This window comes from Beta vulgaris, chromosome 3 (genome assembly GCF_026745355.1).
Source record: "Beta vulgaris subsp. vulgaris cultivar EL10 chromosome 3, EL10.2, whole genome shotgun sequence".
NCBI classification, from domain to species: Eukaryota; Viridiplantae; Streptophyta; class Magnoliopsida; order Caryophyllales; family Amaranthaceae; genus Beta; species Beta vulgaris.
Window position 1 is genome coordinate 4,483,701 of NC_079204.1, and position 26,426 is coordinate 4,510,126.

Sequence of the window (26,426 nt, forward strand, 5' to 3'; positions counted from 1 at the left end):
TAACCTTCGGAAAACTTACAAACGTTGTATTCTGCCCTAGTTCGAATCTTCCGACGGTCAGAATCTGAGGTTACAATTTCTCTTTCTCCTCAAACTTTTACAGGGCTTTCTCCTCTGTCACCCAGGTACGCCAAAATCTCTACTTTTTTTTTCTTCTTCCTTCTTTTTTTTTCCTTCAATGAAACATTCTAAATCTGTCGATGGAAATTCTAATTGAAATAAAATACTATATTCTAATTAAGAGAGTTCTTGTATGAAGCTGAAGCTACGAATTAATATGTTGTTGAACTTTTTGTTTTAACTGATGCCCAGATGTTATATTTTCTAGGAATTCTTTTCCAAGTAAATTCTGTACTTTAATTATTATAGATTGCTTTAATTACATACAAATACAGTATTTGAAATACTGTATAATTTTGCTGGGATTGTTTTGATGGTTATTCATTATTTTTCATAATTATGAAATTAAGTAATTCCTCTTAAACATGAACATTCAACTTTATATCTAGGTGCTAACATATTGTAATTTTTTTAAAAGGAAAATTATGAGTGTGATCTTCATAAATATGTTTAAAGTTTCCTTAAGATGGGCATCTTATGTAGTTGTTTCATACTACTATGGACTATGGATTGGTTTGTTGGTTGTGTGGTAATTTGGAACTTACTTCATCTTTGATCTCTTTCGATTTCGTTTCGTTAAAGGATTTAGGGGTAGAAAACCATTTTGATTTGTGACAAGTTGGTGACTATATGTTGTTGGGGCACATTGCAGAGTCTTTGTAATTTCACCTAGGAGAAATGATGTCCATTGTCAATGTCATTATCTGCATCTAACATCGTTTTTTTCCAACATTGTTAGCATTGATCTCCATAGCGTCGCTCTTTTCAACTTAGAGATAAGTAAGTTCGAGGAATTGTAAGTTTGAATACAAGCTCGGATATATTTAGATCACGGTTATCATTCACAATTGAAATAAGTTTGCTTAAGGGCCAAAAAGTTCGAATAAGTTCACATAAGGGCTTTTTAGGTGAAATAGCCAAAGCATTAATGTGAGGGGTGAATTGCTATCTATACAAATATAATAAAAGCGTTCTTAAACAAGTCTACATGCCACGTGGCACTATCTCTTTAGTTGTTTCGTTCCATATGTCATCAACATACATTAAAGAAACATGCTCCATATAAGATTCAACCACATGACCTTTTCTAACTAACGAACTATGCAACATAGATGTTACTCTTTTGACATGAAAATATTAATAACCCGGGGAATCGAGTGGGCCTAATAATTAGTTTGTCTTCTAAAATTTGTTTGGATTGATTAAGACTAGAATGAAAGTATTTGGTTTTCCATGAGTTTTCTGTTTAAGATGACCTGAAAGCTGTAATTTTTTTTGTGCTAGTTTTGTGTTTCTTTGCCTTGAGAAGAACATGGACAATGTCGATGCATGTGAAAGCGAACTGTGGGAAACAACTGATTCTGAAGGTATTTTATGTTTTGCCAAAACTTTCCTCTGCCTTATTTAAGTTATAATACCTTTGATTCTTTTAACTGATCATCCTTTCAAATACCTGAAAGAGTTCTTTCTGCAGATGAAACTACAGATGTTCCTGGTGACGAATTGCACAAGGAAGGTGAATCAGAGAGCCTTTCTGACATTGATGACGCAGAGGTCCATAGTAGTTGCTTATCTCATGGCATTTATCTGCCATTTTCTGATTATAATTTTCTTACTGTACAAAGAGAATGAAGATATAGAGTAGTAATAATAATAAAGAAAGAAAAACTTAGGTGTAGTTTTCATTGTCTTTCATCTTAGGCGTGCTTCACTCATAATGCACCATTGTCATTACACCCCACAACTTGCATGAGCTACAAGATGCATATTGTAGAACATAATTAATGTGGGGGAATTCAGCTATCAGCATATTCTGCTTTACGTACTCTTTTTTCTCTTAATATTGGTTTTCACGAGAAGCCTGCTTATAGCGTAGGTAGCTATAAGTTAACATACCCTTCCTGTTTATCATGGAACTACAATCATACATGCTTCTTTCCATAGATTCTGCAAATTCTGATAAAAGAAAAACATCAATCATATGGACATATGGTGGTGTACTTTATGGGTCGTAATAAGCACTGATGCGTAATCTTTAGTCTAGCTGCATAAATCTGTTTGTGGTTGTGTTTCAGTTCATGAGATTTTCTCAAAGACTACCAGAAACAACGACAGCATCTCGAATATCATTTTTCTGAAAATCTCTAAGATGCAATAATGTGTTTGGATTTAACTGACATGTATATTGTAGAAATTGAGCTTTCTATTTAAATTGAGCTTTCTAACTGTCTTATATTGATCTTTTTTTAATGGCTTACCTTGTGATCTTACAATGAGTATGTTGTAGATTGGCAGCTACTTGAATAATGAGAAAGAGAAGAATTTTAAGAAAACAATTTGGGAAATGATGAATCAAGAGTATCTTCAGGTGATCTGGTCTTTCTATTATATTATTCACCATGTACTGGTGTCAATTTCCTCATTAAAGACATTAGGTTGCATGTGGAGTTGATCATTACTGCCATAACAACTTTGATCCTTGCTTTGATTTAAGCAACTAAATTAGAGCATATAGACTATAGTCGCTTATATTTCTGCTTGTATACAGGAACAAGCAGCGAAAAGAGTTGCTGCTGCTAATGTCACAAACTCTAAAACGGTTAGTTCTTTCAGATGCTTTAGTATCTTCTCTGCACGTACACACTGTAATTACCGTGCATTCTTGTCACTGATTTCATATTAACCAACTGCTAGAATATTTCTCTCATAAGATGCATGAAGTAGGAACTCAGCTAAATCATCTATTGGATCTTAATGACCTCAGACTGTCTCTTCAGGTTTTTTCTGTTTGTGTGGAGGTCGTGGTCTTGTTCATACAAGAGTCCAAAAATCTGGAAGTAATTATCTCAGAATGTACTTGGGTTCTGGAATTGTGTAACCAGCAATAGAAAGAATCTCCTCTATGAATTGTAAGGATTACTACCATTATAAGCTACAATGACATAATACTAAGGGGTGTTATGGGGGAGAGCTAACTATTAGTCTTATTACAGGCTTCAATTCTCACTTTGGATCTTGGTGTATCCAGTAGCTTTAATGTTGGCTTGAAAGTTCGTATAATTTGGCTAAGATCTTCTTATTGTATCTGTTACTGTTACTTATCATGGACAACTTGTTTGCAGGACCTCAGACATAAAAGGGCAACAGGTGTAAAGAAAACACAATCTACAGCTAAACCAACTTGTCCAACATCACCTAAGAAGGTATGTGAAAACTTTAGAAGAAAGAAAATGGTTGAATCAGCAGGCTATACACTGCCAGTCTGCCCATACTTGTGGCTATGTGCATATCATATTGTGAATTGTTTGATTGAATTAAGGCAATGATAAATATAGAACTGTGTGTTATGTACTAAATTACCAACTCATGCACTATACTATATGTAAGTCTTCATTTTTACCTCAATTATCCGTGTCGGATCTTTGGCACTCCGACATGGGCATGGTAACCGACACTTTAACACTTCAATTTGGATGGACATCATTGAAATTCTTCATATAATAGCTGAGTCGGACACTTGAACACTTACCCCTGTCCAACATTAGTACCTGAGGCTGAAACTAATACTTGATTCTAGCATTAGAGTCCAATCAACATAGACTATCTTTTAACTTCTTTTTGTGAATCCTGAATAATCAACTGCTTTTCTAATAATATGTGGATTTATTTTCAGCGGCCTCACTATAGAATCAACTATGATGCACTGTCCAAATCCCTCGATGAACCTGTAAGTCTTGGGTTTGTTGAAGTTTTCATTCCCATAAGATGGTCGATTGTGTTTTTTGTGTTCCCTTTTATAGCAGCAATCTACAATGTAATTTATGTTCATCTTCAAATCTTAATGCTTTACTTGTTGAACAGTCCACCTCAGATAATAACCCGCAGAAGAGGCGGAAAGATGTCGATTCAGACAAAATAGTGGGCGAAAGTTCAGTTGATACCCAGTTGAATGAAGAAGTAGCAGAGGAATCTGAAGACGAAGTAAATGGCTGGGAAGATGATCCAGACTATTCACATTATAACAATCAAGAGGAAGAGTATGACTACTACGACGATGATGATGAGTTCTTTTAATGATGAGAAGGCGTCCTAACCGGATCGGAACCTCGCTCAGGTCAACCCGGTCCAGGTTTGCAGGCAAGGGCCCTTGGATGAGTTCTTTTAAATGACTTTTACTTTGTTGGTCACTTTACAAAATTTGTAGATTTTTGTTTTGCGTCTTTATAGAGTAAAATTTACCAGAACTAATAGATACTATATGTTAACAATTTTGTATACTTTGGAGGAAATACAAATAACACAATATTTCTTACTATGCGGTTTTTGTTGGATGGATCCGTGTACATAGATGGTCTTCATTTTGTGTTGCATTTGTGTAATTAAAAGTTCGACTATTTATATTCACAACAAGTTTTAGGTGAAGCAAATTTACGATAATATACTAATATGTTATCCTCTAATAGTACGAGATCAACTTAAAGTTATTTCAAGTCATGAGATGTTCAAGCATACTTTAATAAGATCTTTTGTGCATTTTGAGGAACATTTTTTTATATATAAAGGGATAATGTCAGTGTCGTAATGCTCTATAAAATGAATATTCTTCTAAACGAATTTCTTTTTGAATTGCATTTTATCTTTTTGGGTATAATACTTTTTAAAATGAGTGCATTTTTTAATGCATGGAATTTATCTTTTGGTTTTTATAATGCACATAGACTTGTATGCATGGTTTTTTATATATATATATATATATATATATATATATATATATATATTATATATATATATATATATATATATATATATATATATATATATATATATATATATATATATATATTATGGAATGCATGATTAATTTTGAGTATTTTTACCAGTTTAAGTAGGACTTTATTTTTCAAAATACTATCTTTTAACACACGTGTATTTACAAAATAAAGTACCTTGATGTCAAAAGTATGTTAAAAATCCAAACCTTTTGATCAATTAAACATGTTGGTGTTATTAGCTAATTAACAACATCTTATTTCAACCATTTAAGAGAAATCACATAATTGTTGAGGGATTTCTACCCTACAACATATTAAGATAATCAAGTAATTGAAGGTAACATTTAACCCCCAAAAATGTAATTAGTAGTAAACATGTGCCCAAGTCCATAACTGGACCTAAATAGAAACCCCAATGGACTTGGATTAAAAACTTATGTATTTTATATTGGATCAAATTATTCTTATCTGAATTTTAGATTAGCATCAACAAATATTATTAAAAAAGACGGTCTAATTTTAATATAAAAGTAGACCTAGTAACTAAATGGATTAAACTAGTCACCAAAAGGAACTAATCTAGTCACTATTGGGCTAATTTTTTTTTTAATATTGGGTTTATCATTGCCTAATTTTAATTTAAAAATAGACGGTCTCTTACAAAAGGTCGTTTTAAAAGGGAAAAAAGTTAAGAAAATATGTGCATATTGGAACTGAAACCACAATGCATAATATTTCATCTAATATGAGAATAATGATGCAAACTATTCCAATTATAACAATCAAGAGGAAAAATATGACTACTATATGTGATGATGAGTTCTTTTAATTACTTTGCAAAATTTGTGGAGTTTTGTTTTGTGGATCTCTAAAAGGAGTAAAATTTACCATAAATGATAGAAAGATAGGTAGCAATTTTATACACAAATAAAAATATTTATTTTGCACGCGTTGTATTGGATATTTGGATGCTTCGTGTCATAAATAACCTTCATTTTGATCCGATTTTAGGTTGGTTAGAAATGATTTGTCGTCATCTTTTTAAAAAAAGTTTAAGAAAATACCTGCATAAGAGAATCGAAACCGTAATATAATACATACTTTGATTTTAGTATATTGAGAAAGATATATGTTCATGTTTTTTAAACTGAATATATATTTGAGTTTCTAAATTAAAAGTATTTTTTCTTGAAAAAAATGTATAAAAATACACATATTGAAAAAGTTGCAGATTTAATTAGAAAAGAATTAAAAACTCCAGACCTTAGTATAATGATGTGAAAACAAATCATTGTCAATCATCCTCATTTAAAAATCTTTGTACATTTGACCCATATCATGAATTAGTGTTACATTTGACTATAACTATAAAAATTCAAAGTAGAAAAAGGTGGTATAGTAAATTGATCTATACTAATATTCCATCGGTTTCATTTTAATGATTACATTTTGATATTTTATACTATCACAAATTTCACTTCGATCATCATTTGTGATTTATATGTAGATGAAAATATAGTTATGTGAGATCTTGTTAGATTCATCATAACATGTATTTTATCAATATGTACTTTTTATAATTTTTACAAATACAAAACTAAAGATATATATCCTCAAAATTTTGCATTGACATGCATAAAAAGTGTAAGGGTCTGTTCTCCCCAGCATATTTTCAGTTCAGTTCAGTTCAGTTCAATTCAGTTCAGTTCAATTCAGTTTAGTTCAGTTCAATTCAGTTCAGATCAGTTCAATTCAATTTAGTTCAGCTCTTGATAATACTTTTACTCTCACATATCACTATTCATTTCAGTTCAGCTCAGTTCAGTTCAGTTCAGTTCAGATCAGTTCAGTTCAGTTCAATTCAGTCCAGTTCAGCTGTTTTATACCGAAGAGAACAGGCCAGTTCAGTTCAGTTCAATTCAGTTCAGTTCAGTTCAGATCAGTTCAGTTCAGTCCTTGACAATACTTTTACTCTCACATATCACTATTCATTTCAGTTCAGTTCAATTCAGTTCAGTTCAATTCAGTTCAGTTCAGTTCAGATCAGTTCAGTTCAGTTCAATTCAATTCAGTTCAGATCAGTTCAGTTCAGTTCAGTTCACTTCAGTTGTTTTATGTCGAAGAGAATATGCCTTATATACCAGTTAGGGAGTGAGAAGAGGAAAGAGCAAAAGAAGTAATCAGCAGACATTTGAACCGCATCTCCACTTGATCAAATTGAAATAAGAAGAGAGCGGCAAAATTCAAAAACTCTATTCCTCACACCACACAAGTCACAACTAACGAATATACCTCAACGGCTAAAACCTCCCCTAAATTGCAGGATTTCACAAAACCCTAATTCAAAATCCCTGCAATTTGTTTCAATCGCACAAATTATTCCCCAAATTCAACTTCAGACTCCTACATTTCTACCTTATTTATCGAATTCCGTCGAAGATCGGAAAAATGGGGGTTGAAAATTATCACGTTATTGAGCTTGTTGGTGAGGGTTCTTTTGGGAAAGTTTACAAGGGTAGAAGAAAATACACTGGCCAGGTAATTAAATATAAATTTTTATAGTAATTTATAGTTCTTCAATTTGTTTGATTTTAAGGTCTGATTATTGTGAATTAATGATGTTGCAGACTGTTGCTATGAAGTTTATAATGAAGCATGGGAAGAGTGATAAAGATCTTCATAATCTTAGGCAGGAGATTGAGGTTTATTTTCTTGTTTTTTCGGTTAATTTTGCGATTGATTACTCTTTGGTTTAGTATGCAGTATGATCTGATACTTGTGATGGGCAGTCGTTTCGATTAATGTGTAGTTTGGACTTTTGATTTTGGAGTTGAAGTATTTGTGTGCCGTCAAATTACTTGCAATTACACTTCAATTATGAGTTCTGTACCGATGTTTATATGGATCCTGCTATTTTAATCTGTTATATGTACATGATTGATGCTGAGAGGGTGTGTGGTGGACTGGTGTTGTTGTAGTGCTATGAAGATGTAATGCAAGTGATGTCAAAAAGGGAACATTAACAACAGTTTAATTTTGGCTATTCTTTTGTAAGAATTCGAATTATTGGTTAACTTAGGACAAACCCATTTTGGGGTCATAGTACATGCTCATATGATTATATTGAATGATCAATGGTGATCAAATGAACATTTGATGTGGTCAATTGAGTTACGAGGTGGTACCATTTCTATATTTATCGAACAAAATTTATGGCTATTCTAGTTAACCAAAACTTAGATTGTTGCTTTATTTTCCTATAAATAGTACTATATGTGGTCTGTCTTGTTATATGATTCAGATGTTCACTCACTCATTATGTGAATATACATTGAATTAGCTAACCACAAGTAACATTTTTTTTTTATCACTGCAGTTATCTATATGGTTGACATAAGAGGTGCAACCTTCCTATTTGTCCCCTAATATGATCATGTATCTGGTCAAAGTTTCTATGTGCCTGACTTTTTCCAGACTTCCAGGTGGTAGTTACTTTGCTTGGGGAGATGCGTTTCGTAAATTAATTCCCTGAAGACTTGAATTTGTTGAGTTAGATTACAAATGGTCTATGGGAAGGCCTTACTGATGCCCTTTGCTTTCATTGTAGAGTATAATTCTGAACGGTCTCATTCTGATTACGAATAAATTGGATACGCAAATTTTCTTGTTTTAGGTTTTGATTAATAATGTGCCTGTGTACTCGTGGAGAATAGGAGGATAGATGAAATAAAGTTTGGCTTGTTATGTGGCTTCGTTGACTTCAGAAAGCCCAGGACTTCTTCACCTTTTATTGCGTAGCTTCATTATAGACATTGGGTATGTACGTTCCACACCATTATTCGTTCTGAAATTTGAGGAGGTTCACCTACAATTTGGGGTCTTAATAAATTGTCCTACAAACGTGACAATGATGCATTCTTGGCTTGATACCAGAAACTTCACTTTTTTAGTTCTTAGAAGCATGGACTCTAGAACCTTTTAGGGGTTGCAGATATGATAACATTCTCCAAATTAGATCTATCTATATTCTCGTGCTTTATTCCTTTTCTGCTTTGTTCATTGTCCGTGTAGCCTGAACTCATGTAGCTCAATTTTGTTTAGATCTGCAAATACTGGAGTTGTTTCTATTTTACCTTTTTCAATTATTTTATGTGTTTGCTCTTCAATTACTTGTCTTAGCTCCATTTGCTGGAGCAATCAATTATTAGTTATTTATTTATTCCATGTCTCCATCTTAACTTCTTTGTTGGTTGGAGATAACTCCTTTTGTTGGTGTTAAGAAACAGCTAAGTGCTGTATTACTGTTCACATCACTCATTGATGTTTAATTTAAAGCTGACTCTTGTTTACGTAAATTCCAGATACTCAGGAAGCTGAAACATGAGAATATAATAGAAATGCTTGACTCCTTCGAGACCGCACAAGAATTTTGTGTAGTCACAGAATTCGCGCAGGTTATTTCCTCCCCCATTCTTCACATACCTGAACGGAATACTGCTGTTGCATGTCATTAACATCTTTATAATGCTAGACTTTATTTTTCTAGGAATATTAAATGTATTTAATGCTGTACAAGCTTGTTAAAGTCATCTAATAATGCATTTATTAGTGTCTGATGGATTTATAATGTCTAGGGTGAACTTTTTGAGGTTCTTGAGGACGATAAGTGCCTGCCTGAAGAACAAGTTAAAGCAATTGCAAAGCAGCTGGTATTCTTTCCTCTTTAAGTTACTTTTCTTAACTTGTCTATCATATTTTTTTTTACAGTGAAAAAGTTCCTATAATTGCCTCAGATGTACCTTGTGATGTTTTATGGCTTTAACATTTTAAGGGAATAAAAGGGTTTCAATTGTTTTGCTGATGAAAAATCCAGGTGAGAGCACTGCATTACTTGCATTCCAACCGAATTATTCACAGGGACATGAAGCCGCAAAACATCCTTATTGGTTCAGGCTCCATTGTTAAGGTCAGGTATCCTGGAACTATATTATTCCATGTGTATCAGAAAAATTTCCTTTTGGCCCTTTACCCATCCATAGTTTCCGTTGTCATTTTCTTTTCGTAATAGTTTATTTTTATTGCTCAAGAAACATTTTGTTTGAGCTCCTCAGTTTCAAGTCACCTCGCTTATATTTTTAGGGATCTACATAGTCTAATTGATATGGCTATAATTCTATGACTGTCCTCTTATTGGAGTTAAAGATTCACTATTTGTTGGGTCTTTTGTTTATCTTTATTATGAAGTAGTTATAGCTGTTGCATCTCAGATTTAGGTTTAACTGGGAACAATTTCTCTTTTAGAGGTTAGCACAAGGGTAAGGCAATTTATAGTTTCTCCCCTTTCCCTGCCAAGGATCGTCGACTTCTTAGAGGCAATGGGGTAGTGTGAATGTGGATGATAATTGGTATGAGTAGTTGAGTACTATCAGTTTGACCTTTTGGATTTTGCTTCTACTTGTCATCTTACATGTATTCTTTCCTTACTTCAGCTTTGTGATTTTGGGTTTGCACGTGCCATGTCAATGAACACTGTTGTACTTCGCTCGATCAAAGGTCAGGATTGTCATTTGCTTGCTTTGTGAGTAAAAATTGACCCAACTTCCAAGTTTGTTATAGTTGATGCAAATGTTTTTTGCATCTTTCTTTTGTAGACTTAATTTCTATTTCTGTTATTAAGCTGGTTTTCTTTTATATTGTCAAACCACTTGGTAATTTATGGTAACTGTCCACTCAGCAGCAACAAATGCAATAAAGAGAGGGATTAGAGAAGTTGTATATCCATGAACAGCTTCTACTGTTATTTGCTTTCTCAGTTTGCATCTGCCTGTATCAGGTACTCCATTGTACATGGCTCCTGAGCTTGTTCGCGAACAACCATACAATCACACAGCTGATTTGTGGTCTCTTGGAGTGATTTTGTATGTACCTTGACATTATCTTGCTGAAGATCAGTTCAACCCCATTATTACCTCAATCTCCTGAATTATATTATTGGCCTACAGCCTACCCAAATGAACAAAACTAGTGTTTTATGTACCTTTAGACCTGTATCTTACATTGGAAAAAGCCAATCAAATCTGAGTTTGCTAACTTGTTTGTGCACCAGGTATGAACTTTTTGTTGGCCAACCTCCATTTTATACGAACTCAGTTTATGCACTTATACGACATATTATCAAGGTACTTCTGTAAACAGTTGATGCTGTGCAGGACATAAATTATACGGCTCTGCAGAAACATGTGACCTTATCTCGTTCTATATGCAGGATCCAGTTAAATATCCGGAGAATATGAGCCCAGAATTTAAAAGCTTCTTGAAAGGATTGCTTAATAAGGTTATTCTCATCATCAGTTGTGTTTCTCCTGATCGTCCAACCATAGTCTGACAGGATTGTTTCATTCTTGGAATCAGGTTCCACAACAACGACTCTCTTGGCCTGGCCTTCTTGAGCACCCGTTTATCAAAGATTTTTCTGCTAACTTGGAGACAAGGGTACTGTGGTCCCGGTTTACTTTGCAAGTGAACACATTTTGAAAGTAATTGTGGCAAATGACTGTTATAGGTCTCCTTTCTAACTTTCCCTGTATCCTCAGGAGTTGGTTTCAGCTACAAAGCCATCGATGGGGTGTGAAGCTGCTTGGAAAGGCGAAGCTCCGAAAATTCCACTGCCTGTGCGCTCTAACACTGTGACTTCTGAAAGTAAGGCTTTATCAACAATGATGTCTGCAATTATCAGCTTGGTTTTAAGGTTCTTGTTGTTTTCTGAACTGCATAAATTGCTACTGCCACAGATGAAAATCATTCTCGTTGTGCTATTGGTAACGAAAATTCGTCAAGTGCACCTTGTGATGCCCAACCCAATGAGTCTGACTTGGCTTCGACAGAGGCATCTCTTGGGCCTACAGGTTAGTAAAATCTTGTCATATCGCACTGAAATTCTATTATGTCTTTTGGTGAACCTTTTCACCATTGTTGGAATTTTATTTATTTAATATCTCCGTTTTTTCTTTGAAAAACCTTATTCTGGTATACGAACCCATTACATGATTATCTTTTGGCCACCGATGCACATACAAATGACCTTTGTGGTCAGTTGCATCAATCTTGCATCCTGCACTTCAAAGGGTTAAAACTATCTGTTAAAGCCTCATACTTCTCTTCTAACTGATAAGATTCAGATCATCTGGTGGCGACATGCCAACACATTGGTGCGAGTGTTGATGTGAAATTGACCAATAAAGGTCATATCGATTCTAATCTTACAGAAGACTGTTGGCAAATTCAAGTCTATGTCTTCCAGTTCTTTTAGAACTTTTATGCAAAAGAATTATACTCTAGTCAACCTATTATGTTTGATATGATTCAGATATATGCTACATCGCTACCTTGCTGCTACTGTGTGTGTTTCGCATGTATTGTTTATCTATGATTGACTTTATTGTTATTATCATCTTGTAGTTATTCACTCTGTCCACTTATATCAAGAATGGATCTGTTGTTCAGGTGCTAAACCAGTAGATAGGCTGGAAAGTAATTCTCGCACCGTCAAAGGTGCGAAAATTATAGGCCAAGAGAAGGAGGCTCTGACACTCATTCTGAAACCAGTTCAAACTTTTTCTAAAGGAAAGGGGAACCCTGTGAGGTAATGAAATTCTTCAAAATTAGTTTTGAAGGTAGCTTCAATATCTTGAACATTAATATGTTGGCTTGCTTATAGAAATTTGCGAGAAGAATATCAGAGCATTAATCCCTAATGGATGGGGTTGCTAAAGAATTTCTACTGGGATACGTCAAAACTTGATAATTACTTGTTTATGCCATAGAAAAATGAATTTTCTTTTCTAACTCTGGCAGGAAGGAAGACATCCTCAACTTGAATCAGTCCCTGAGAATTCTTTCAAACTTAGTTGCAGCTGATGCTATTGCACATACCAGCAGGGATGAAATAATTTTTGAGCTTCTCGGGCTGACTTCTACCCTTCTTAGCCAAAATAAGATTGATGCTTATGACTCGATTGCTAAGGTATGTGCTATTGTTTTTTTATTGGAACTAGACACCAATATCATCACCTTTCAGTAAATAATATGAAATCTTTACAGCAAGAGCTGTATATGGCTCTTCAAAATGTTCCAAATGTTCTTGGAAATTCTGCTACCGCAAATCCATTTGCTTCTATATGGACCAAATCCCCAGTCATAAATCTCTTGGTTCTAGGAAAGAATTTGGAGATTCAGTCCATTGATTTGTTTTCAACTTCGATACCATATCGATGGTTGATTGCAAATTTCAAGTAGTTCTATGCTTCAGAAAGTATTGTTTTCTACGTAAATCCCGTTGAGTTTCATACTTGAAGCTGCAACCAGATTTATTCATTAGAAATGTTAGTGTAGCACATTTATTAAGTACCCGTAGTGCTATATTAGATTTGAATGAGATATTGGATTAATATCTATCAATTTTGTTGAGTGCCTCCATTTTGTTGTACTAGCACATTTTCTTTATTGCCTTCCAAATATTTTTTGCTGGTGTTTTGAACCCTTGTTTAGATTCAGTCTCTTCTTCAAACAAAGGAGATGTTTAATAAAAGGAAAATCTGATTTTTAAGTGCAATCTAGGTTGGCGTCATTAGGCTGCTAAACATATGTGAAATTCTGATTATTTCAGAATTATTATTTGTTTATTTGGGTTTGCTTTGATCTTTTAAGCAATTTTTTTGGGAGAAGTCAATCGCAATCTCTATACTGCTCCGTACTCTTCACACCCTAAAAGAATACCTTATAAATTATAATCTTATATGCAAGGCACTGTCCTATAAAAACCATACAGCTCACAGTACTAGCAAACAAATAGAAGAGCAAAGCTGTCGTATTACAACATATACAACCACAACAACAAAGCCTTAGTCCCAAAATTATTTGGGATCAGCATATATAATCGTCATGGTACAACAAATAAATAAGAAAAATGAACTACATTCTATGCATTCTGGTGCAGGGTAATAAACATGTTGGAAAAGAAAGAAATGTTTCTGACCTCTAATTTTTACAAACCAATACTCTACATTCCTGTCTATATTGAACTATTGGCAACTAGCCAGTGAACCAAGCAAAACAAATTATGTGTTGAAGAAGCTTTATAGGTACCGAATATTCAATTTATTGATAGTCTTGACCTTTTTTCTGGAATGAAGACAATATTTGCTTCAATGACATTGTTAGTTATGGCAATAAGTGTTCTGGAAATTTCAATACTCTATGAGCACATATACAATTTGGTAATCTCCTTTTTAGGCCCTACTTTTCGAAAGGTTCATGGGAGAAACATAATCATTTTGAGAAACCCAACAGCACAAATAAATTGTCTTGTGATTTTCAGTGTCACTCAGCTGAATAGTCTTTGACATTTTACATAAGGTTGTGTAATTGACTCATGATAGTGAGGTCCTGTGGATATGAGGATTTGTAATTATGCCAGACTGATGCACATGGTTCACACAATCGGAGTTATAGAACTAAGCATGTTTAGATTTTCAATTAAAGGGGTGGCTATTATGTGACTGTTGAGCTACCTTATTGCCATCACATTCAGCTTAACAAAAATTAGCTCCACTTGGGAATATCAATTTTTATATGTTCTCATGTCAGACAGATGCTTCATGTATTTATTTTTTATTCTTACTGTGAAACTATCTATTATGTCAATAACTGAATGTTTGATGAGTGCTTTCTGTTTATGCAGAGTTTATTGGTGATTAGAAAATTGATTGATGGTGGTGGAGACAGCTTTGGCAGTTCATATTTTACGCAGTGGGTTGCCCTTGTTGAGCTGTTTTTGCAGGTAGGCTTCTTTTATTTCCAGTAGGATTTTAACGCGTTTGGATATTTTATAGATATTTTAGCTTATGTACATATCTACCGATAAACATTGTATTTTTACTAGGATCAACTGATAAAAATATTATGACTGGTATTCTAATTTTGGTTTCTTACAGTTTGCACTGTCTATATGAGAAATTTACATTCATCAGAAAAATGCTTGTTGATTTCGAAGTTTCTTGTGTAATCATGTTCCATATTTTCTTCGCTGAAGAGCATTGAGAGATAGGTATTTTGCTCAAGTCATGAAGTATGTCAGTTGCCAGAGAAACTACTAGTTTAACTTTACACCTATGACCACAATGTTGGACCAAAAAATATCAATGTGATTTTAATACCTTGTTCATGTATGGTGGTCCTTCTGTACTGGAAATTTTCTCGTAACTACTACTGTAAATTTGGTGCTTAATTGATGTGGTTGTTACTTTTACTCTCATATGCTAATCTATCCTTGATCAACTGCTTATGTATAGATAAGGTATTACTTTTGTTCTTTTCTTTGGTTCTCACTATGTCCATTCAACTTATTTTTTAGAAAAAATCTAAATTCTTGCAATTAATAGAACGCTAGGTTGTAGATCTGGTTTCCAGAGTTATGTTGAAAATGTTTGTTGGCAAGTTTATGGAACATCTTATAGGGATATAGATAACGCCTTTACCCTTTATGCTTCATATTTTTAAGAAGTAAACCGCTCTAAAGAATAACAACTTATGAACCTTATTTACTACAATTTTAGCACTTAACATTTTGCCAGCAATACGTTTTGTGTATGTCCCTCTCATTTCATTTAACTATTCTTCAGCAAACTACAAGTAATTTTCGAAACTAAGTTCTTACCTGTTTGACAGGTCGTTAGTAGCTCAGAAGATTCGAGCGGCAGGGTCCTTTATGAATCTACCTCCTCTATTACTGTCATGCTAAATCAAGTTACTTCAGCTATTAAAAAATTATCTCTTTCTGGCCCTCCTAAAGCTATTGATATACTGAAGCAAATCCTTGATCATGCTAAAACAAGTGGTTTGGTTGATCACCTTTGTTTGTGCTTAGCAGCATCGGGAACAAGTATGATTTCAGGTTCTGCTAATTTGTCACGTGTTGCTGCAGAAGGTTGCAGAGCACTTTGGCTTTTAATAAATGCATTGGAGAGTTTATACCTCAAAGAAAATGCTAGAACATGTCCACTGACTTCTCTGCGCAGCCATTCATTAGTCCGACTTGACATCAGAGAGCATGACAGGTCTCCAGATATTGGAACCGACTGTGAGAAAGTTCTTGATGCTATAACAAGAGCATTTTTGGATTCCAAACCAGTTCACTGTGCTATATTATACTGCCTTCGACAGCGTAATGAAGGTGTGCTGTTAGCTGGTATCCAGGTTTGATATGATGCATTCACTTCAAATTTCTTTTAATTCATCATTCGTTATGAATTGGCACTTTGTTGCTGATGGCTAGGAATGTAAGATGGTCTATATTTGAATTCTTTGTTATCATTGCCTTGTAATTTCTATAAACTTCCAGATTTTAAAAGATTTTAGAAATCATACTTTACAATTTACATAGTAATAACACAGGTCTTTTAGTATTACTGCTCAACAGCCAACAGTCCTCTGGTAGTGCTTAGTGATAGAGGTAATGAATCATTGTCTTTTGCTGTCAAAAAAGTTCTGGATTTATAGTTTGTTGTATAGGCATACGATATCAGATATCATATCATACCATATATATGGTGGGGATGGTGAAAGGATTTAAACACTAGTAGAAGCTTCCTTGCAAGGAATCACCTTCTGACTCAAGAAACTGAATTTGCAATTGTAAATGAATAAAATGTTCACTGATACTATTAAACAAGCTGAATATGAGATTTCCTTTTGTTTCAGCTCCTAATGAGGTGTTCTATGCACAGTGGAATAGTACCGAGCGTACTTTGTGGCCTTCCCAGTACTTTGCCTGCTACAACTGAGGTAAGCGGTGGAGGGGATCACACGCTTGTTTCTGAGATATTTTCAATAATATCTCTTTGTGGATCATCTTTGAGCAAAAATTCACAAGCTGGTGAAGCTAATGGCTCAAAGAGCAAATTCAGTAATCCTCACGGGCTTGCTTTGCATTCGTGCTTGCTGCTTGCAACGATAGCTCAATCTTTTAAGTCAGTCGGGAGAAGATACTCAACATCTATTCTAACTACCTCCTCAAAGAAACAACAGTCAAGGCTTTCATCACTTGCTCAACTTTTTTCTTCTGATGATGGAGTTTCATCCTCATTTCAACCTCATTCTGCAGCAGTCATGCTTGCTTATGCATCTATTTTATCTCTCGAGACTTCAGCTGAGTCTTCATTATCTGATAGCTCTATGCCTTTTGTTCCTCGCACTGCTACTCTGTGTGACCTCCTTAAAATAAATTATCAAGTTGAGCACAAGAGCAACTGCAATGCTACCTATATGCTTTCTCATTGGCATGGGTTGAGGGATGGAATTGTTGGCTTGCTTGAATATAGATTGAAATGGGGAGGACCTTTAGCTGTCCAACAATCTTGTGCTAGTGGACTCCCACAACTTCTTATGGATTTGCTGGGTAACAATCCTCCTATTGAAACTCAAGCAACAGATTCTGCACAGGATCTAGTCGGGCTATCTCCTATTGGAGTGTTCTGGGCTGTTTCATGTCTAAGTCATTGCCTTCCAGGTGGCTCTGTGACATTTCGACAGATATTACTGCAGAATAAACATGTCGAATGCATTCGTGACTTGGTGTCTGATGCTCATCTGAAGCTCCTTAAAATCTGGGCTGGGCCTGGCGGGGGGAAGAGCGGAGTTAGGGATATCATAAATGCAGTGATTGATCTTCTGGCCTTCCCTTTTGTTGCTGTTCAAAATGCTACTAGTTTGCCATCTGCCAACGCTTCTATGAGCAGTGGGCATCTCCTTAATGTAGGTTCACCTGGTGCAAAAGTATGCAGCAAAGACTCAGAAATTATGAAAGCAATCAAAGAAAACACAGAAAAGTACACAAAGATTCTTCTAGAGGTAGATAGTCTTTCACCTTTTTTTCAAACCAAACTATGCAATTTCTGTATCTCCAATGAAAGTTTGGTTATGACCTTCCTTTATCATTAATTGTCGAAGCTTTATTAAACTTTTATTTTCTATTTTTATATAAAATGGTGAAAAGAACTGCCCTACCATACTAAAACCTCTAAGAGGTAAGGGAATCCTCACCTCCAAAGTGCCCCTAGTGGGGTTTGATCTCACAACCTCAAGGTTGTTCAGAGTACAAACCTTGCTACTATTCCAAGCTTTATGTGTAGACCGGAAGCTAATTTAGGGGCATTTTCTTGATCATTGACACGTGTACTTCATGCATCCGTCCTAGTATCTGGAGTATATCTGTAGAGAGCGTACTTATCACTTTGTGTGAGTAATGAGTTATTTGTTATTTAACTGCTGTTCTTGATCCATCTTTCAAAGTATATGCAAGTAAAATGCAAGAGAGAAGCATTAAGTATATCATATTGAAGCAACTTCTTGAAAGCTTTGCCTTCTGCAGCGCCTATGCTATCCCTCCAAATATTTCCATAATTTTGTAATCCCTTTCCTGAGTTTGCAGGCGGGGATACCTATCTTAATTTTGCGGTGTGCTGATGGTTTGGAGTTGAAGGACACGCAAAGGCCAGTGGCATTCCTTGCGAAAATGACCAGTAATAAACCTTTGGCAATTCATCTTGTGGGGAAGGGGATGCTGGAAGCTTCCAGAATAAGAAGATTGCTTGATGGATCATGCCCGAAAGGGGTCATCCTGGATGTCCTTATGATAGTGTCTGAACTAGCTCGTATGGACAAGGTCAGTTTCTGTAAAATTCAGATTTTTGCTTTATTAGCTTTTGTCTAGGTGAAAATACTAGTGTTGGCCTTGAGCTCTATTCATAATTCTAAACATCATATTTGCCTGTAGATAATGAGCTTTTTGGAACTTCCATGTGTGCTTGTCTGCCTGAGACAAAATTAAGCTCTGTCACCCTAAGGGGGTAAAGGATAAACAACATTATGGCTCTAGTTTAAGCAATTTATAATGAATATCATGCATCTTAAGACTCCCGAGGTGCACCTCTGAGACCTTGTTATGTTACTGTATTTGATTTTTTGCCAGGAGAGATCACAAAGGATGTTACTTAAATTTGATTTGTATGAAAATTAGTGCCGGTTCCCTCTCTTCAGCTCCACAATCTATGGACTATATTCTTTTGGTGCAGCAAGTTTGCTTGATATTATCGATTGTGGAATATGTGTTTGGCAACCTAGATCTCCTTAAACACTATTCCCTGAGAGTACACTAGACTGCCTCATACATCACCTAACATTGTCCTTCTTTCAAAGGCATAGATATTAGTCTTTGCGCTATACAGAATACAAAGTTTGCACTTGTAAATTCAAGCTAAGAAATCGCTCTTCTTCACTGAATGTTATAAATTTATGTAATTGTTTTCTTAAGAACTGAATTTAAGAGGGTCTTATAAAGTTATAATCTCCCGTAAGTGCAGATACAGATGACAGCTTAAAACTGCTCTGATCTTATCTGCTGAAAAGGATCCTAATATACTGTATTCCTGTTATGCTTTGCAGGGCTTCTACGAGTACATCGACAAAGCAAACATATTGACACGCTTAAAGGAGTTCCTCGCTTCTAAAGATTCTGATTTGCGTGCAAAGGCTTGCAGTGCTATAGGAAATATGTGTCGGCATAGCTCTTACTTTTATGATCCACTGGTGGGTTGCAAGACTGAAACTTTGCCTTTTTAGCGTTAATATTGCTAAGCAACCCTTATGAATGACTTGTGATTGCATAATTTTGTTTGTGGCATTCGTATAACAAGTTTAGGCTTGTATGTGTTTCCTAATTGTTTAGGCAAGGCATAGTATCATCAGTCTACTCATTGATCGATGTGCCGACCCAGACAAGCGTACCAGGAAATTTGCCTGTTTTGCTGTAAGATTTGTTCACCTCAACATCTAGTTTTGTGTTTTATTACTTGTTAATACTTTAATCAGACCAAATAACACACCATTTTAGTGTTTCCAATATATCACCTTGAAAAAAAATAAGAACTGCCAAAACTCTATGATATAATATTACTCTTCTAAATGCTGTTTCACAGATTGGAAATGCAGCCTACCATAACGATTTGCTGTATGAAGAATTAAGAAGTTCCATTCATCAACTAACCAATCTGCTGCTTTCACCTGAGGAGGATAAGACAAAAGCAAATGCTGCTGGCGCTCTAAGCAATCTTGTCCGAAACTCTAACAAGCTATGTGACGATATTGTGTCTAATGGTGCTATCCAGGTTTGCTCTATGACGATATTATGGAGATCATATGCTTGCTTTAGTTGCCTCTTTGCTGTTTCATTCATAGCTGTTGATATTGAGTTTGGTTGGGGCTGGGCTTTAGGCTTTGGGAGGAAAGCACATATTGTGTCACGAGCAGCTGGTGGACAAAAATGCTAGAAGATCACTGCCCTATATGCTTACATCTAGAATAATGCAGCTTAATTAATGCACACAGATTGAAGACTTGTTACTCATTGCATCAATCTTCAAATATAATATCATAATTAAAGTTCACACATATGTTGCATTAGGATACCAGACTGACAGAAAAATGTAGAAATACAAAATATAGTAGTGTGGACTGTGGAGATAGCGAGGAACGAAGGGGGTTTATTTAGCCATATGGTTGAGGTTGGTCCCTATGGAACACTGATTCCTATACACACCAGAAAAAAAAGGCTCCTCCACAAATCTAGCAGAAAAGGCCCCATATTACATCAAGTATTTTCAATTACTCCATATGTCTTCTGCTAAACAGATTATGCCCCCTTATAAACTAATAAGGGTAATCAATCATGTTTATGAATATTTTTGTAAAATGAGTTTGCTAAAACTGCTTTGAGGTCTTCTAGTTCAGGTTTGTTTTCGAAGAATATCTGTTTCAGACAGATAGATCTCTCAGGTACATATGATTATGAATTTTCACTTTCATATCTTCATAAAATCCTGCAGGCTTTACTCAAGGTGGTTTCTGAGTGCTCTACAGTAGCATTGAATCCCCCAAGAAGGGATGCGGTGAATGAATCTCCTCTAAAAATTGTACTCTTTGCTCTCACAAAGATGTCTGCGCACTCGCCTTGTAGACATTGCATTCGTTCGTCAGAGTTGTTTCAGGTGATAGCCCAACTTCGACAATCACCTGAAGGAACGATATCTAAGTATGCCTCCCTGATCTATGATAAAGCCAATGGAGCTTAAAACTTATCTTACAAACTGAAGTATAGCTGAATGCTGCTCACCTCAGTCGCAGAACCAGAAGACAACCAGAGATAGATGTTGTCCATATTGCATGTCAAGGTGGTCTTGTACATAATCTTTGTATGTATTCATTATATCATTTACTATCATCTATGATCTCATCTCATGTATTACTCATGTTTATGTAAACACCAAGGAAAATAGAGTTTTTAGAAATTGATGTAATTGGGAGATTAATCAATCTTTGTGTAAGTCTCATTAAAATGTGATCTCAGCAGAGAATTTATGGTTTCATCTACTACAGTTTAGAATTTAAACTACGACACGGTTGCAATATTATTACCATTGTCCATTAATAAGAAATTTACGTCGCAAACTTCAAAGTACAAAACAATAGCACCTTGGCGTTGTGGGGATTGTGTTAAAAGTTACTACCTCCATTGTTTTCCCTTATATGTTTGTCCACCAATTTTTATTTTTACTCCTCTTTTCTCTACCTTCCACTTTTCTTTACTTTTCGTGCTTTTTTGAATCAAGTTATGAAATGGAAAGAAATGGAAAGAGAATATAATCAAGTAGATTAGGGAAATGACAATGAAATTTGTTACCTTATCGAGTGTAACTGTTCAAGTTATGAAATGGAAGGAAACGATAACCATTAACATTAAAAAATAATTTTTTTTACTTGAGGGGGAAGGAAAGATATTAAATTCATCTTGTACACCATCGAGTAATAGTAATAGATTGAAGAGGAAATGAACCAAACAAGACGAAAGGGAATAAGCAATTGAATTCGTTCCCTTTAAGCCTAAAATATTGGAATTTTTTCCTTGGATAATGCAAAATTGGGTTTTAATTCCCAAAATATGCCCAAAAAAACTAAAATTCCCTGCGTACCGTCCACGTAGGACGGCACGCGAGAATTTTTTTTTTTAGTAAAACCGCTACTTGCAGTAGCGGTTTACAAGTGCCGAGAATTTTTTTTTTTCAACTTAGGTAAAACCGCTACTCGGAGTAGCGGTTTATAAAATTAAAAAAAAAAAAAAAAAAAAAAAAAATAATTTTTTTTTTTTTTTTTTTGTAAACCGCTACTCCGAGTAGCGGTTTATTATGAAAACTGCTATCTGCTTACATATTTTGCCCAGGGTAAACCGCTACTCGGAGTAGCGGTTTATATTTATAAACCGCTACTCCGAGTAGCGGTTTATATTTATAAACCGCTCCGAGTAACGGTTTATATTTATAAACCGCTACTCAGAGTAGCGGTTTATTTTAAAATTAAACCGCTACTTTGAGTAGCGGTTTTCGTGGGTTAAAACAAAAAAAAAATAATTTTCTCGCGTGCCGTCCTACGTGGACGGTACGCAGGGAATTGTAATTTTTTTGGGCATATTTTGGGAATTAAAACCCACTTTTGCATTATCTAAGGAAAAAATTCTAAAATATTGAATCTAACTTGTTTTTAATTCACCTTTTATTACTTTATTATATTTTTCTCGGGCTATGTGTAAAACGATTTCAGATTAAAAAAAATGAAAGGAATATGTGTAACTAAGCCTAATTTTGACTTTTATTATTGCAAAAGGATTTGGCCATTTTATATTCTACCTCTCATATGTCTAACTTCTAGCCAAACAGTGCTTACGCAAAATATATTAATGATGGCTTGGTAAAGAGCAACATAATTACATATATGATATATATGGAGTCAAAAAACAAATGGCTAGCTTCTTAATAAATTTATTAGAAGATGAACTGATTTGATATCATTTGATTATAAATGTTAAACTCAGAGAAATATTGGAGAAAACGGCTTAACCTTGTATTGATGATCACACAAGTATATATACGTATAATACAAGGAAACCTAAACTCCTAAAAGGATATATTCCTAAAAGATAGGATATTCCAAATATACAAGATACAGGCTAATATATACAAACCCGACTCATTAATACTCCCCTCAAGTTGGAGCATGTAAATCACGAATGCCCAACTTGCGTAAGAGAAAACCAAACTGTTGTCGGCCAAGGGCTTTCGTAAGAATATCCGCCAATTGATGAGTCGTCGAGACATAGGAGGTGGAGACATTACCCTTTAACAACTCATCCCGAACAAAATGACAGTCGACCTCAATATGTTTCGTACGATCATGGAACACCGGATTCTTGGCGATATGAAGAGCAGACTGACTGTCACAAAACAACTGCATAGGTTTAGAGTGATCGATGCCAAGAGAACACAGGAGAGCTTTCAACCACTTCAACTCACAAGTGGTGACAGCCATAGAACGGTACTCGGCCTCAGCGGAAGAGCGAGAGACGGTGGGTTGTTTCTTAGTCTTCCAAGAAACTGGAGAACGACCCAAGAAAACAAGATAGCCAGTCAAAGAGCGCCGAGTCAACGGGCAAGCGGCCCAATCACTGTCACAAAAAGCAGTCAATCGTAAATCTGGCATAGGGCGTAACAAAATGCCTTGACCCGGACTACCCTTAAGGTAACGCAAGACACGCAGGGCTGCATCCCAGTGAGAAACCTGGGGATCACTCAAGAATTGAGCCAAAACATGCACCGAGTAACTCAACTCCGGCCGAGTGACAGAGAGGTAAACCAACCGACCAACCAACCGACGATATTGATCTGGATACGCGAACGGCTCCCCTGAAACAAGAGCGAGACGATGGTGCTGCTCCATCGGAGTATCAATCGGTTTGCATCCCAACATGCCAGCCTCAGTGAGGATATCCAACGAGTACTTGCGTTGAGAGAGAAAAAGACCCTCCGGACTACGAGCAATCTCAACACCTAAAAAGTACTTAAGCACACCCAAATCCTTCATGAAGAAACACTGAGACAGATATGTCTTAAACCGAAGAATGGCGGCATGAGAAGACCCGGCAATAATCAAATCATCGACGTAGACAAGAACATGCAACGAAACACTGCCCTGGACATAGCTGAACAAAGAGTAATCAGCGTAGGAATTCTTAAAGCCAAAATTCCGCAGAGCAGTAGACAGTTTTGAGAACCATTGTCTGGGTGCCTGTTTCAAACCATATAAAGATTTCCGGAGCCTGCAAACCTTGCCAGGAGAAGGAGTACCATAACCAGGGGGAAAATGCATATAAACTTCTTCATCCAAATCACCATGAAGAAAGGCATTGTGAACATCCATCTGATGCAATTCCCAATTCAAAGAAACAGCAACAGCAAGAAAAAGGCGTACCGTACCCATCTTAGCAACGGGAGCAAATGTCTCGTTATAATCAACACCTTCAACTTGACGATTGCCACGGACAACCAACCGTGCCTTGAAACGCTCCACCGTGGACTTGTCGGTGTATTTGATTTTATAAACCCAGCCACTACCAATCGCCTTCTTACCAGGAGGAAGGTCGACAATGGTCCAAGTACCATTACGCTCAAGAGCATCAAGTTCAGCTTGCATCGCCTGACGCCAGGCCTCATGCTTAACCGCCTCTTTGAAAGAAGACGGCTCCTTTCCTTTGGTAATCGCCATCAAAAAACATCTGTGTCTCATAGAAAAATTATTATATTCAACATGACAAGCTATAGGAAAAGGTTTACCTGAAGAACAAGAAGGAGTAGGAGCAACAGATGATGGAGAGGGGTCTATATTTGCCGTAAGAACAGTATTGATAACATAATGACGATGCCACGAAGGAGGACGTTTCTCACGATCACTACGACGATCACCCGTTGATGAACTCCCCCTCAATTCAGATAACCCTGTAGTATTACCACCATCACCAACCGAAGATGTATCACTAGGACCAAGACAGGGCTGTCCAAGGGGAGGTGAGGGACCCTCGGACAGCAGCACGGAGGAGCTGGGGGCTGCGTCGCACACCCGGGCTGAGGACGCAGCAGTAGGGACCGCGGTAGGGCTGCAGTTCGGAGCTGCGGGCTGCGGGTCGGTCGCGGTTGCTGCTGGGACACGCAGCAACGAAGTGGGGGCAGCAGGAGGCGCCGCGGTAGGACCGCGGTTTGGGGCTGGGTGCCGCGGGGAAGCCGCGGTTGCTGCTGGAAGCTGCCGTAAAGGTGGAGAGGCAGCAGTAGAGTCCGCGACCTGGCTGCGGTTTGATGCGGGAGACCGCGGGTGGGCGGCGTACCGGCGGTGGGTGGCGTATCATCATCATTAGCATCCTCCCAAACCGGTGGAGAAGCAAAATAAGCTTCCCAAAGAGCTCGTTTCTCATCCGGAAGCGAGTTAAGATATGGGAATTTGTCTTCGAAAAATTGAACATCCCTACTTACAAAAAATTCATTCGTCTCCAAGTCAAATAAACGCCACCCTTTTTTTCCATTGGGATAACCAACAAAGATACACTTTCGAGAACGGGAATCAAATTTGTCCTTTACACGAGGACGATTTGCAGCATAACAGAGACATCCAAAGATACGGATATTAGCATACGATGGAGCTTGACCAAATAAACACTCATACGGAGTTTTCCATGAAGAAGAGGTGTAGGGGTTTTATTAATCAAATAAACAGCAGAAAGACACACTCACCCCAAAAATACTTAGGAAGCTTGGCTTGAAACCGTAGGGCGCGAGCCACATTCAAAATATGACGATGTTTACGCTCCACCCTGCCATTTTGTTGTGCCGTGTCAACACACGACGTCTGATGTAAAACACCCTTAGCAGCAAAAAATGAGCCCAAACCGAGAAACTCTTGTCCATTATCACTGCGCACCACTTTAACTGTGCGGTGAAATTGCGTCTCAACCATAGCACAAAACTCACGAATCAATGGAGCAGTGTCATATTTACCAACCATCAAGAAAACCCAGGTAGCACGAGAAAAATCATCAACAATGGTTAAAAAATAACGTGCATCACAACTAGACGCAATTTTATTCGGACCCCAAATATCACAATGTATTAAGTCAAAAATATCAGATGCTTTATTGGAACTTAATGGAAAAGAGTTTCGGGGTTGCTTCCCCATAAAACAAATGTCACAATCAAACAAACAACTTGAACCAGAAGTACTATGATGACTACTAGTAACACCCGGAAGAGAACAAACAACTTGCATTGACGGATGCCCGAGCCGCCGATGCCACAACAAACTAGCATCTGAAACAACTACTCTATGCGCCTGCAGATTCCGAGCACGAACAGGACGAAAAATATAGACCCCATCACACTGCTCCCCCGCTCCAATCAGGTTCCTCAAATTGCGGTCCTGAATAATGCATAGCTTGTCAGTGAACATAATAAAATAAGATTGTTTTTCTAATAATTGAGACACAGACAATAAATTGCATTGAAGAGCAGGGACATAAAGAACATTATCAAGGGTTAAACCATCAGACAA

At 36.4% G+C, this 26,426-nt stretch overlaps 2 protein-coding genes across 6 annotated transcripts; both read left to right on the top strand.

The window, feature by feature from the left end:
• LOC104888251 (uncharacterized) lies at nt 1-4,451 on the top strand. 4 transcript variants are annotated; one of them, XM_010673154.4, is made up of 8 exons: nt 1-125; nt 1,405-1,487; nt 1,595-1,674; nt 2,408-2,488; nt 2,669-2,719; nt 3,243-3,323; nt 3,794-3,847; nt 3,982-4,451. In XM_010673154.4, exons 2-8 carry the CDS (start codon nt 1,433-1,435, stop codon nt 4,192-4,194), a joined length of 615 nt encoding a protein of 204 aa, XP_010671456.2. In that variant the 5' UTR covers nt 1-125; nt 1,405-1,432; the 3' UTR covers nt 4,195-4,451. The 4 variants fall into 4 exon arrangements, with proteins under 4 accessions (XP_010671456.2, XP_057249502.1, XP_048496822.1 ...); XM_048640865.2 differs by lacking the exon at nt 1-125 and adding an exon at nt 146-342; XM_048640866.2 differs by lacking the exon at nt 1-125 and adding an exon at nt 624-900.
• Nucleotides 4,452-7,060: 2,609 nt separating this feature from the next.
• On the top strand, nt 7,061-21,396 carry LOC104888252 (serine/threonine-protein kinase TIO). Of its 2 annotated transcripts, XM_010673155.4 has the most exons (22): nt 7,061-7,430; nt 7,520-7,594; nt 9,254-9,346; nt 9,527-9,601; nt 9,766-9,858; nt 10,382-10,445; nt 10,726-10,810; nt 10,999-11,071; nt 11,158-11,226; nt 11,304-11,384; nt 11,486-11,591; nt 11,684-11,797; nt 12,396-12,534; nt 12,747-12,915; nt 14,632-14,730; nt 15,618-16,145; nt 16,650-17,798; nt 18,379-18,612; nt 19,392-19,535; nt 19,675-19,755; nt 19,925-20,113; nt 20,831-21,396. In XM_010673155.4, exons 1-22 carry the CDS (start codon nt 7,341-7,343, stop codon nt 21,074-21,076), a joined length of 3,996 nt encoding a protein of 1,331 aa, XP_010671457.2. In that variant the 5' UTR covers nt 7,061-7,340; the 3' UTR covers nt 21,077-21,396. The 2 variants fall into 2 exon arrangements, with proteins under 2 accessions (XP_010671457.2, XP_057249503.1); XM_057393520.1 differs by lacking the exons at nt 7,061-7,430; nt 7,520-7,594; nt 9,254-9,346; nt 9,527-9,601; nt 10,382-10,445 and having other exon boundaries at nt 9,804-9,858.
• Nucleotides 21,397-26,426: the final 5,030 nt, after the last annotated feature.

Coding starts and splice junctions, on each gene's coding strand:
- LOC104888251 (XM_010673154.4), top strand. CDS start 1,433: ATGGACAATGTCGATGCATGTGAAAGCGAACTGTGGGAAACAACTGAT. Junction 1,488..1,594: donor GGAAACAACTGATTCTGAAG/GTATTTTATGTT, acceptor TTCTTTCTGCAG/ATGAAACTACAGATGTTCCT. Junction 2,720..3,242: donor ATGTCACAAACTCTAAAACG/GTTAGTTCTTTC, acceptor ACTTGTTTGCAG/GACCTCAGACATAAAAGGGC.
- LOC104888252 (XM_010673155.4), top strand. CDS start 7,341: ATGGGGGTTGAAAATTATCACGTTATTGAGCTTGTTGGTGAGGGTTCT. Junction 10,446..10,725: donor TGTACTTCGCTCGATCAAAG/GTCAGGATTGTC, acceptor TGCCTGTATCAG/GTACTCCATTGTACATGGCT. Junction 11,385..11,485: donor CTGCTAACTTGGAGACAAGG/GTACTGTGGTCC, acceptor CTGTATCCTCAG/GAGTTGGTTTCAGCTACAAA.